The sequence below is a fragment of the Brassica oleracea genome, unplaced genomic scaffold (assembly GCF_000695525.1).
Source record: "Brassica oleracea var. oleracea cultivar TO1000 unplaced genomic scaffold, BOL UnpScaffold01021, whole genome shotgun sequence".
Taxonomy (NCBI): domain Eukaryota; kingdom Viridiplantae; phylum Streptophyta; class Magnoliopsida; order Brassicales; family Brassicaceae; genus Brassica; species Brassica oleracea.
The window spans coordinates 4,709-16,173 of NW_013617595.1; the positions used below are offsets into that span (position 1 = coordinate 4,709).

The 11,465-nt window shown below is 30.9% G+C and overlaps 1 protein-coding gene across 1 annotated transcript; it reads left to right on the plus strand.

The window, feature by feature from the left end:
• The first annotated feature begins 857 nt into the window (after nt 1-857).
• LOC106320685 (phospholipase A1-Ialpha2, chloroplastic-like) lies at nt 858-2,306 on the plus strand. The gene has a single exon (XM_013759053.1). It carries the CDS (start codon nt 858-860, stop codon nt 2,304-2,306), a length of 1,449 nt encoding a protein of 482 aa, XP_013614507.1.
• Nucleotides 2,307-11,465: the final 9,159 nt, after the last annotated feature.

Below are 11,465 nucleotides of genomic sequence, written 5' to 3' on the forward strand. Positions count from 1 at the left end.
TATTTAGTTCCAAGATTGGACTATTAACATTTATTAAAATTAAAAAAAAAACTAAATTAGTTCAATCTCCAAACTTTGCTCTAATCTTCATTTTCTAATTAGTAAACTCTAAATCTAAATATAGAAAAAAACAGTGTTTTTAGAATTTTTATGTACTATTTTTAAACAAGAAGATGATTTAGTGCTATTATAAAGTATTTCTCAGTATATGACATGGTAATCTAGCATCAGCTTTTAACTTTTAAACGAAAACTTTTATATGCTTTGGATAAAAGTTTGTTTGAACAGGAAATATGACTTAATTACCCCCTTGAGTTATTTTCAGCGGAATAGGAAGTTTCGGAAATCTTTTATCAATTTTTTTTCACGTTCCCACCTAAATCAGTTGACTACATTATCTAATCAGCACTCCAACTATATAATCCTGAATTGTAATTAGTTTTCTCAAATTATACGTATACGAGGTTGGTAACTTTTGTGGCTGATAACTTGGGATATTATATACTTCATAATTATTTTATAATACTCAATTTTGCACTCACACACACACATATGGTAACGCGTATAAACGACTGAACTAGGGAGAATCAAGAACTACAAGACGAAATTATAGAATTGAATGCTAGAAGGCCGACCACATAAAATATTATTATTTGTCACAAAACGATCGTAATTCAAATATTTTAACCTCATTTCTTAGTCAAATACACGCCAAAACATGTGAAACTCTTTACCACTGCTCGCTATAAGTAAACCTATACATACTTTTGTCTCTCTTAACACTAACCTGAAACTCTCTCTCTCTCTCTCTCTCTCTCTCTCTCTCTCTCTCTCTCTCTGTAAGCTGTCTTCTAACAATGGCGGTTAGATCTCTTGTCCAAAACCCTAATTTGAAACATGTTTCAATTCTAAGATCAGACAAAAATCTACAACAAACATTTCCTGATCTTCCTTATCTTGTCTCTCTCCGCTATTCCAACTGTCACACTTCCAAAAGACTTGTAGTTTCTTCTTCTTCAGTATTATCAACACACATTCCAACTTCTCGGGTTGCTTCTGGTCCTGTATCTCGTGCTCAGGCACCGTCCTCCGGTGCAGAAGCGACGGTGCCTTTGTCTCGGGTCTGGAGAGAGATACAAGGATGTAACAACTGGCAAGATCTTATCGAACCTTTAAATCCTCTTCTCCAACAAGAGATCACTCGCTACGGAAACTTAGTTTCCACTTGTTACAAAGCCTTCGATCTAAACCCGAATTCTAAACGTTACTTGAACTGCAAGTATGGCAGAAAAACCTTACTTAGAGAAACCGGAATCGACCAACCTGAAGATTACCAAGTCACTAAATACATCTACGCAACGCCGGACATAAACATCAACATCCGTCCAATCCAAAACGTGGCCAATAAGGGCGCACGTTGGGTAGGTTACGTTGCAGTTTCATCTGATGACTCGGTAAAACGTTTAGGGAGGAGAGACGTCGTGGTTACATTTCGTGGAACGGTAACTAACCCTGAATGGTTGGCTAACTTCATGAGCTCTTTGACTCCGGCTAGGTTCCATCCTCATAACATGCGGCCTGATGTGAAGGTCGAATCAGGGTTCTTGAGTTTATACACATCCGATGAGAGTGAGAGCAAGTTCGGACTAGTGAGCTGTAGACAACAGCTTCTGTCCGAAATATCAAGATTGATGAATAAGTACAAAGGAGAAGATATGAGTATCACACTCGCTGGACATAGCATGGGAAGCTCATTAGCTCATCTTCTTGCTTACGACATTGCGGAACTCGGTTTAAACAAGAAGATAGGCGAGAGAGATGTTCCCGTGACTGTATTCTCTTTTGCCGGTCCTAGGGTTGGTAACTTGGAGTTCAAGAAACGTTGCGAGGAGCTAGGAGTGAAGGTTTTGAGGATCACTAACGTTAATGATCCGATCACTAAACTTCCTGGCTTTTTATTTAATGAGAATTTTAGGGTTTTAGGTGGTTTTTATGAGCTTCCATGGAGTTGTTCATGTTATGCTCATGTTGGGGTCCAACTAACACTAGATTTTTTTGATGTTCAAAACATGTCTTGCGTTCATGATCTCGAGACTTATATCGATCTTATTAATTGTCGGAGATTAAACTCGAGATCAGCCGAGACCGATGGGGAAAAGAGCAGTGAAAATGTTGCCTGGGAGTATTTGAAGCAAAAGGGCGAGAAGCTGATGTTCTTCAAGGGACAACGAATTATGCATTGGAGCAACGTCGTAAATCTACTTTCTTCTCTCTCTTATCATATGTTGTATTGTAATATATTCTAGGACTAAATGTTCCGATCTTTTCTTTTTTTTTTAAGATTGAACAATTAGTTATTAGTTTATCTGTACAAAGTATATATAAGGTATTGTCCTAATGGTTGTAAGAATCTCCTTAGATAATAAGAAACTGTAGGCTGTCTTTTTTTTAGCAATTATCTTTATGCATATGCTAACTTGTACTTCTTCTGTTTCACAAAAACTAAAAGTCATTTTAAACTTATTGTTAAGTTACAGAAATTTCTTTAGATCACAAAAAGTCTAGACTGTTTTATGTTTGTTTTTTCTGCATTAACGTTAACAGATAACTAAATTGTACTTCTTCAATTCCATAAAAAGTCTTATAAAGTTGTTTTCTGTTAATAAAAACAAAAGAAAATGTCGTTTTACTTTTTTTCAGTATAGCCTTTCAATCATAATTATTATTTTCTCATTTATCAAAAAAATCAATTTTTCATTTAATATTTAATACATTTAATAAGAGGTATATTTAATAATTATAAATTTAAAATGTAGCATTATTAATTCTAAAAATACAAATGTTTTTCTAGTTAACGTTATTGTATCAAAGTTTCAAACGAAAATGGAGACAAATGTTTATTTTGTGAATCTAACATATATCTGCAGTTACAATTTTCAGATAATTAGAACAGTGTGTATTTTAAATATAAAATATATAAACAAGTAATCATAAAATAAATTAGTTAATTTTGTTTTTCATTGTCTCACTTTCTCTTCCTTCTTTTGCCTCGAGAGAGATGGCATATGACTTGACCAATATTTTCCTTTTTTTTTTTTACGACACCGGTCTCACTTCTCAAAAGAAATCATAAAATAAATTAGTGTACGAGAAACATTAAAACAATCTAGTTCAAAATTATTTTGGTTATAATTTCTCATAAATATGTTACTGCCTGTAGTTTTTTTCGCACATCGTCCTTTAACATAATTATATGTTTTCATGCAAACTAGTTTTAATAGGGCTAATTGGCGTAATAGCCACATTTCGGTGAGAAATCAAGAAAATAAATATGATTTTGACATAATTTATTCACTGATTTTTTGTCTTCATTTCACCCGGTTATACCATTCTAAATAATAGGTTACCGATTCCAACACATAAAGCAAACAAAGTGGTGGTTTTGTGTCTCATATTAACAATGAGAGAATTTAGGAAACGCGTCGAAGAACCGTTGTCAAAATCAAAGGAAGAAAAAGATGCAGAGAGAGGAGTAGATGAAAATCGTAAGTGTAAAAGAAACAACATTAAACAAACGGAGAATCCAAGAATTGTAGTTCCATACTATGTATTTTAGATAGAATAATATAAATACAAATATAGTTCCAATTGAAAGAGCATCTACATAATATAGCGACAGTTGAAATGTGCATGATACAAGCAAAGTATGTAATACTTTACCCAAAATGAAGTCAAATATTGCAAAAATAAATTGGTGCACTTACTCACTAACCCAACTTGGAAGTAGAACACAAGGTTAGAATCATGACTTGTTGAAGTTAAAGAAGTCGATAGTATACCATCTTATGTTTCGTAAGTCTGCAAAGAACACAAGGTTACAATCAGAAGGTTACCATCTTATGTTCCCTTAATAAGACTGTAAAAAAGTTTAATTTCCATTTAACAACTATTAATACACATAATAGAAGATACTATTTTATATAGCGTAGAACTATTCCATATGGTAACATATCCATATCTTTTATACAATTGTACGCAAATCAAACACAACGTACTGGTGGTTGGGTTATAGAACACAAGATAGAAACGGAGAATAAGAACAACAAGGTACAATCTATCAGTATGGAACAAAACATGTCCAAATATGTAGTCATTTTGTATTGGTTTGTTCTATGAAATATATGCGAAGACATGAGGCAGTAGGAAAAATATAGGTTTGGGCATGTGTAATAGACGTGGACGTGGAAGTCGGGCAGGGACAATCAAAAACTTTGAATGAAACAGCATGTTATAAAACATCCATTTTATACGAGGGTAGTTTCCATTCGACATGACCAAAATAGAATAGAATCCCTGTTTGTAATTTACTAATATAATCACAAACAAAGATGGTGAAGTGTGCGGTTGGAGAGAGGCGATGATGCATTTAGTGCAATAAATTTGCAATTGTGGATTACAGCTCTTCCGTATTAAAGAGTAGGAGAAAGCCACGTACAAAGGTAGATTTACTGAAGATATACCATGTTAATTATATACTAGCTGCATAATATATGCTGTATATATTTAAGTAATCTAATGGGAAATTGGAGTCATGTATTTACATTCCTAATGAGCCACATGAAATACAAAACTAATGGGGATGGTAATAAAACAGTTGATAGTAATCACTAAACCTAAGTTAGGGAAATATAAACTCCAATACATAGGCAACCGAACCCATATCTTTTTGAAATTAAATCCACCTGCCATAGTAGTGGAGAAATGTATTTACATTCTTCATGAGAAACATGAAATACAAAGCTAATGGGTATGATAATAGAACACTTGACATCAAACACTAAACCCAAGATAGGGAAATATAAACCCCAATCCATCCTAGGCAACCGAAATCTTCGGTAAACTAAATCCACGTGCAATAATACAAGGGACATGTATTTACATACTTCATTAGCCACATGAAATACAAAGCAATAGGAATGGTAATAGAACATTTGAGAGTAAACACTAAACCCAAGTTAAGGAAATATAAACTCCAATACATAGGTACCCAAAATCTTTGTGAAATTAAATCCACATGTCATCCTATTGGGAACATGTATTTATATTCCTCATGACCAACATGAAATACAAAGCTAATGGGATTGGTAATAGAACACTTGATAGTAAACACTAAACCCAAGTTAGGGAAATATAAACCCCAAAACATAGGGAACCCAAATCTTATGGAAATATAAACCTCATGAGCCACATGGAATATGCAGTGGGAAACGTAGGTAAAATCTTATGCGATTATGCTATTCCATATAAATGTGCTATGTATTTATTATTTTTAATGTTCCATTCCATATACCATATACTATGTTACTTGGAAACAAATCTAATGGGGGAGTGGTAAAACTACACTTGACATTAAACACCTAACACAAGTTGATGACAGCTATTACATATGAAAGAGTAGGAGGATGCCACGTACACCTCCCGATTTACCAAGATATTTTCACCGTGTAAATTTAAACAAGGGGTATAAGGTAATGATTACGAGACGGGGTATGTGTGTTATAGGGTTACGAGAAGACTTTTATTCCATTGGAACAGTACTATTTAAAATGGTATTATGTGTATAGTAGATCAAGGATTGAGCACCATGATATATAAAGATAATTGGGATGGTAACCAACCAATTGATAATAAACACTAAACCCAAGTTAGAAAAATATAAACCCTAATCCCTAGACAACCCAAATTTTACTGAAATTAAATCATTGTAAATACTTCATATATGAACATCAAACGTACAAACTTACACAACCCAACTCCAAATTTAAACATAAAGGGACTGCAAATAAGATCATTTCCATTTCATATACACTGAATAAAATAGAAATAGAGAATCACTAAAGTGATCTACTACCCGTGTTATCTAGAAGCTTGACGTGTGTGGTAGGTGAGGTAACGACACAGCCTGTCCCAAACAATCTACTTGGAAGCTCTAACTCGTCCATACCAAACCTGAAGAATGAAAAGTAAGAGAGGCAAAGAGTGAAGATGGTTCACAATGTCATATGCAATATAGAAATGAATAATGAGTTAAACAGAGTAAGAACCGGCAACTGAATGGAACAGCATATCATGTGAATGTATGATTCCATGTGAAATGGAATAATATGAACCACATATACTATTTCACTTGTTATGACACATAGCAATGAAATATACAGATACAGTCATAGACGTAACATATATGTGTTGCAGATTGCATTCCACAAAATAATCGATATTTCTACACCATGAACTATGGACCACAGAGACAAAAACCCCAAATCAAGCATAACTTAGATTAAGAACATCAGACTGAACCACACCTAAACACAAAATGCAGCAAATCAAACATTATCGCAAGTGATACTATCCTACATGGAATGGTTGAATGGGATACGAATACTATTACATTCCAAATGGAAACCAGATCTGAAATTTCATACTATGTGTACTGACAAGCCAATTCTAAGTAATGATATTCTACACATAGTTTGCATCATCGATATGAAACAATTCAAATTTAAGAAACCCTCACACAACCTGGGAAATCTTGAACCCTAAATCAATTTGAGAAAGTCCGATCTGCGACGACGGAATTCCGTAACCGGAACAATGGTTTCCAACAGGAACGATGATACATACTTAACAATTAAAAACCCTAATTTTGACAAGATCAAAAATAAAATCAGAGAAACAGAGACGAAGCAGAAAGTGAAAGAACTTACGGCGTTGTCTAAGATCTGAGAAAAACGCTACTCTGTGAAGTTGGAGATGCCGGCGGTGTTACTCCCCTCCGCCGAAACCGTAACGCAAAACAGAACCGCCGACGCCCGTAAAGCCGAAGACGATTACAAGGGAGGACGACGGAGATGAAAATTTGATTGCATTCAGAGGCGAGCCGTTGGAGTAGATCAGCGGCGTGGTCCTTTCAAATTCCAGAAAATACCGACGAAGAAAGTGAGAAGGAGAAGTTGTGTGGAATGGGAGAAGACACGATTTATTTTGGGCAGTAAAAATTGTATTTTTGATTTATTTATCTTCTAGCAGGTGAGCCGGTTAATTGACAAGGGTATGACAGTATTATTATGTATATATGACACCGTGTATATATCCGTTAAGTAAAACTGCTAGTCTGTGAATTACTATTTTTTCATGTCTATAGCTCCCATTTTTTCTTTAATTAACTAGACAACAAAAATTGACTAAATATGTTTGTAGCAATGTGTGAATGACATATTTAATTTAAGTCGGTTATTTCACTTTATCCTCCGTAAGACACAATTCTATGTTTTTGGTTAATTATTCTTAATTATATGTTTCATGCAAATAAGAATTGACTAAGAAAAGTTTCCATCTACTTGGAATTGTACCATCTAATTTATATTTTAAGATGACTATATTATATAGTCTCATCTTGTTCTTCCACATCCCGGTAACTTAGGTCAACTTTTGGCCAACGTTAGGGAATGTTCGCCTTCAGTTTCTTATGTGGGAACATAGGTTATATATTATTTTTATATATTGTGTTTATTGATTCAAAGTAGATGATTTCTAAGAAAAGATATATGTGTGTGATGATAGCTAGTTTCCGACAGAAGTCGTTAAAGTGAAACCATGAACCGAAGGTATCTATGATCTATCTGGCTTCCTGCGAAAGAAAACATTTTAGTCTAAAACAGCCTTACTGGATTCTAATTGGTGATGGGAAATGATACTTATAATTTAGGGGTAAATCTTAAAAAAGCAACGGTAAAAGATGTTTGATCAATATATGTTAAAAGCAGTGGTGGTGGTCCAATCATTTACTTTGATGATAGAAGAGGTACCACGTTAAAACGTAAAGTAAATTAATAAATCACTAATTGATTAACATGTTTAATTTACCGCCTCAAATTGATAACTATACAAAAACTGGCGATTAAAAACTATGTACCGATAGCTTTTAATTTTTTTTTATCGTTAGTGTATGTTAGGAGATGGGTTTCGTTCTTTTGACGAGAGCTATTTATATTGAGATCAGTTGAAGATCAATAATTCAAGATGATCCAAAAAGTTAAAAAAAAAGAATTTGATGAGTTTAAAAAATACAAGATTATCTAAACAGTTTAGGTTTTATCCATCTTTCTAATTACCTAACTTCTTCTAACGATCAAACACGTTTTATTCTCACAATTAGAATTAGTGGAATTATAGTTCAACAGTTGTATTGTTATAAAAATCAGATAAAACCAAATGTTTTTAGCTTTTACTATTGTCATTTTTCTACCGATGTATATAGAGTTTTATTCGATTTCCTCCTCTTTGTCTATCGTCTATGTATGACGCATAAATTCTTGTTCGAGAATACGCTGGGCGCTAGTCGGACGGTTGGGTTGGGCCTAGCGGCTAAAGAAAAAATCGGGATTAATCAAAAATTAGGAGAGACAGAATTTTTAGATTGTTTACTATGTTATAAAACATGTTAATCTTTAATTGTGTATAACATTAATACATTTTCATATTTAACATTGTATAAAACACATTAATAGAATATATAAACTTAATATAGTGTAATTTTCATCAAAATTATGAATATAAATGATATTTATAAAATTTAAGATCAAATAAATAAATAAAAATATTATTAAAAATAAAATTAAAAAAATAATAATAGATTAGGCGGCCGCCTAGGCGGCTAGGCGGCCATTTAGGCGGTCTAGGCTGAGAAAATCGAAAATCCGATTTTTTGAACCAATTTGGCATAAATCGGAGAGGAAAATTGACGCGTAGCGCCCAGACGGTCGCCTAGGCGGCTAGGAGGCCGATTTTTAAAACATGCATAAATTCTAAAATGGGAACTTGACCATAGGTTAACGACTAAAAAGGAAACGTCGTACCATGCATTGTATATAGGATTCCTAAGTTTGATATTTGATAAAAAGTGAATGTCCCCTAAAACATATGAAGCGTTGGACCGAAGGTTCTTTTTAATTCAGTAATCTTGGTTTTATTTTATCATATATTTAAAAATTAATAACCAATGTAAATACTAGGGTACATAACTTTTTCACAATTATTTAAAAGCTAGTACTAAATAATTAGTAATTATTTATAAGAAAATATCCAAAATACCATTTTTAAATTTATCATAAAGTAGCATCCAAGATAAAATAGCAACATAGCATTTACTAAATTATTATAAATCGTGAACCTTACCCCAACTTCATCCCTTTACAAAATAAACTCTAATCACTAAACACTAAATTTTAAACAAATATTGGATTGTTTCTTTTGGATAAATTTTAAACAAATATTGTTTTAAAACTATTTAGAGATATTCTCTTTATTTATTAATAATAACTAAAAATGTAAAAGTCACATGTACATAGCATATTTATATAATATATAAATTAAGTATAAAATATTTTTAAATATATTATTTAACGCATATTCTCAAATAATTAACTAATATTTTAATGTAAGTCCAATAGTATAAATATATAATAAAAGTGATTAATACAATTGACGGGTTAAAACAATAAATAAAATGACAAATAAACTACAAAGTTGTAATATGAAACAAAGTTAATATGTTAAATATGAAAATATATAAAACTAATCATATAGTCCATCTGTTTCAAAATGTTACATATTTTAGATTTTTCACAAATTTTAATAAAACACATTAAATTTGCATAATTTTTTGTGATTATCTTTTTTTCCATAAGTTCAAGCCAATGAAAATCCAATAAGTGCAATTAAGTTTTTTTTAAGTTTGCAATTAATTAATAAATCATACATTGAAAATGTAAAAAATAGATCTTTGGAAACAAAATTTTTCTCTAAAATATGTAACTCTGTGCAACGGAGGAAGTATAACAAATAGAGATTTATATAAAAGTTTAAATAAACACTCTTGCGGGCACAAATCAAACTCTAGCTTTGAAAAGTAATGAACATAATTATGTAATAAAAAGCTGTCTCTATACATTCGTTTTTTAATCTGTCTGGATTATTCAACCCACTCGTATAAATATTAATTAATCATCTTTATAACGATTAACAGCAGACCGTAAACACATTTTAATTTTACATAGACCAAGCTCTCTCTAAAGCCTGACCCACTTTAAAGTGATTAATTATGAGCTCTGTTTTGGGGAAACATAGCATATTTGAACCCATTTTCTCTAATAATATATATCTTATCACCTATACTATATTTGCGAAGTCATTTAAACACTTGTCATCACTGAAATCATTCTCACGAAAAAAAGATGACATGACACTTAAATAGATGACATGGTTTTAGAAAATAATGACATTGGATCATAAAATTTCCTTATAAAAAATTAAATTTTTTTACAGGGATTTTAAATATGGTAATAAAAATGACTCATATATCATCATTAATGTCAATTTTCCATATAAATATTTATTTATGGTAAACTATTAAATATATTAATAATTCATATATCACAATTAAAATAATAATATGTATATATGTATCTCACATTAATAAAAACAAACTAAATAAAGTAAAACTAATCCAAAAAAAAATTGATAGTTAAATATTTAAACATTATTTAAATTTATCTGTTCATCTTTATCATTTAAATTAACAAAAAGATTTTTCTGTTTAACTAAAACAAACAAAACCTCAAATTTATTAGAATTTATATTTATATGTATATATATATATATATGTATATATTTAAAATTAAATGGGAAGATATATATATATATATATTTATATTTAAAATAAATAATCATTAAACACAATAATATAATTAAAACTATTTTTATAAAATCTAATTTTATCTTTATTAAAAATTAAATCAAATCAAATTTAAATAATTATACCAAATCAAAAAAATAAGATTACAAAAATATGTTTATGATTTTTTATAACTATTGAAGTTAAAATATAAATTAATAATGTTGAAATATAAATCAAAATTTTCTTTTGAAATAAAAAATGTGAAAACTCCTAGTCTATCTATATATATATATAAAGTTGGCTTTTTCCCTTCTTATGACATGTGGAAGGGGGGTTTGTTGACATGTGTCCTCATGTTTGTTTTATAATTTTAAATCCTTCTTCATTTAAATTATTACAATTTGCTCCATCAATTTCTAATTTTGTACTACCTAATCTTTCTCATATTTATTGGTCCCTAAAATTCAAGAAATAAATAAAAGAATATAAATATATTTTAAATATTTAATTTATTCACAAATAAAAATAGCATAAACTTTCACCATTTTATTATTTTTACTAATTTTTATTATTTCATTTACAAACTATATATTTATTTCACTATTAATATCATAAGATAATCAAACTAAGAATAAGAAACTAGAGCATCAACGCAAATAACCAAGAAATCGGGCCAAAGGAAGAATAATAATCGAAAGGCCAAAGCCACCAAGAAGCAGGAAGATATATG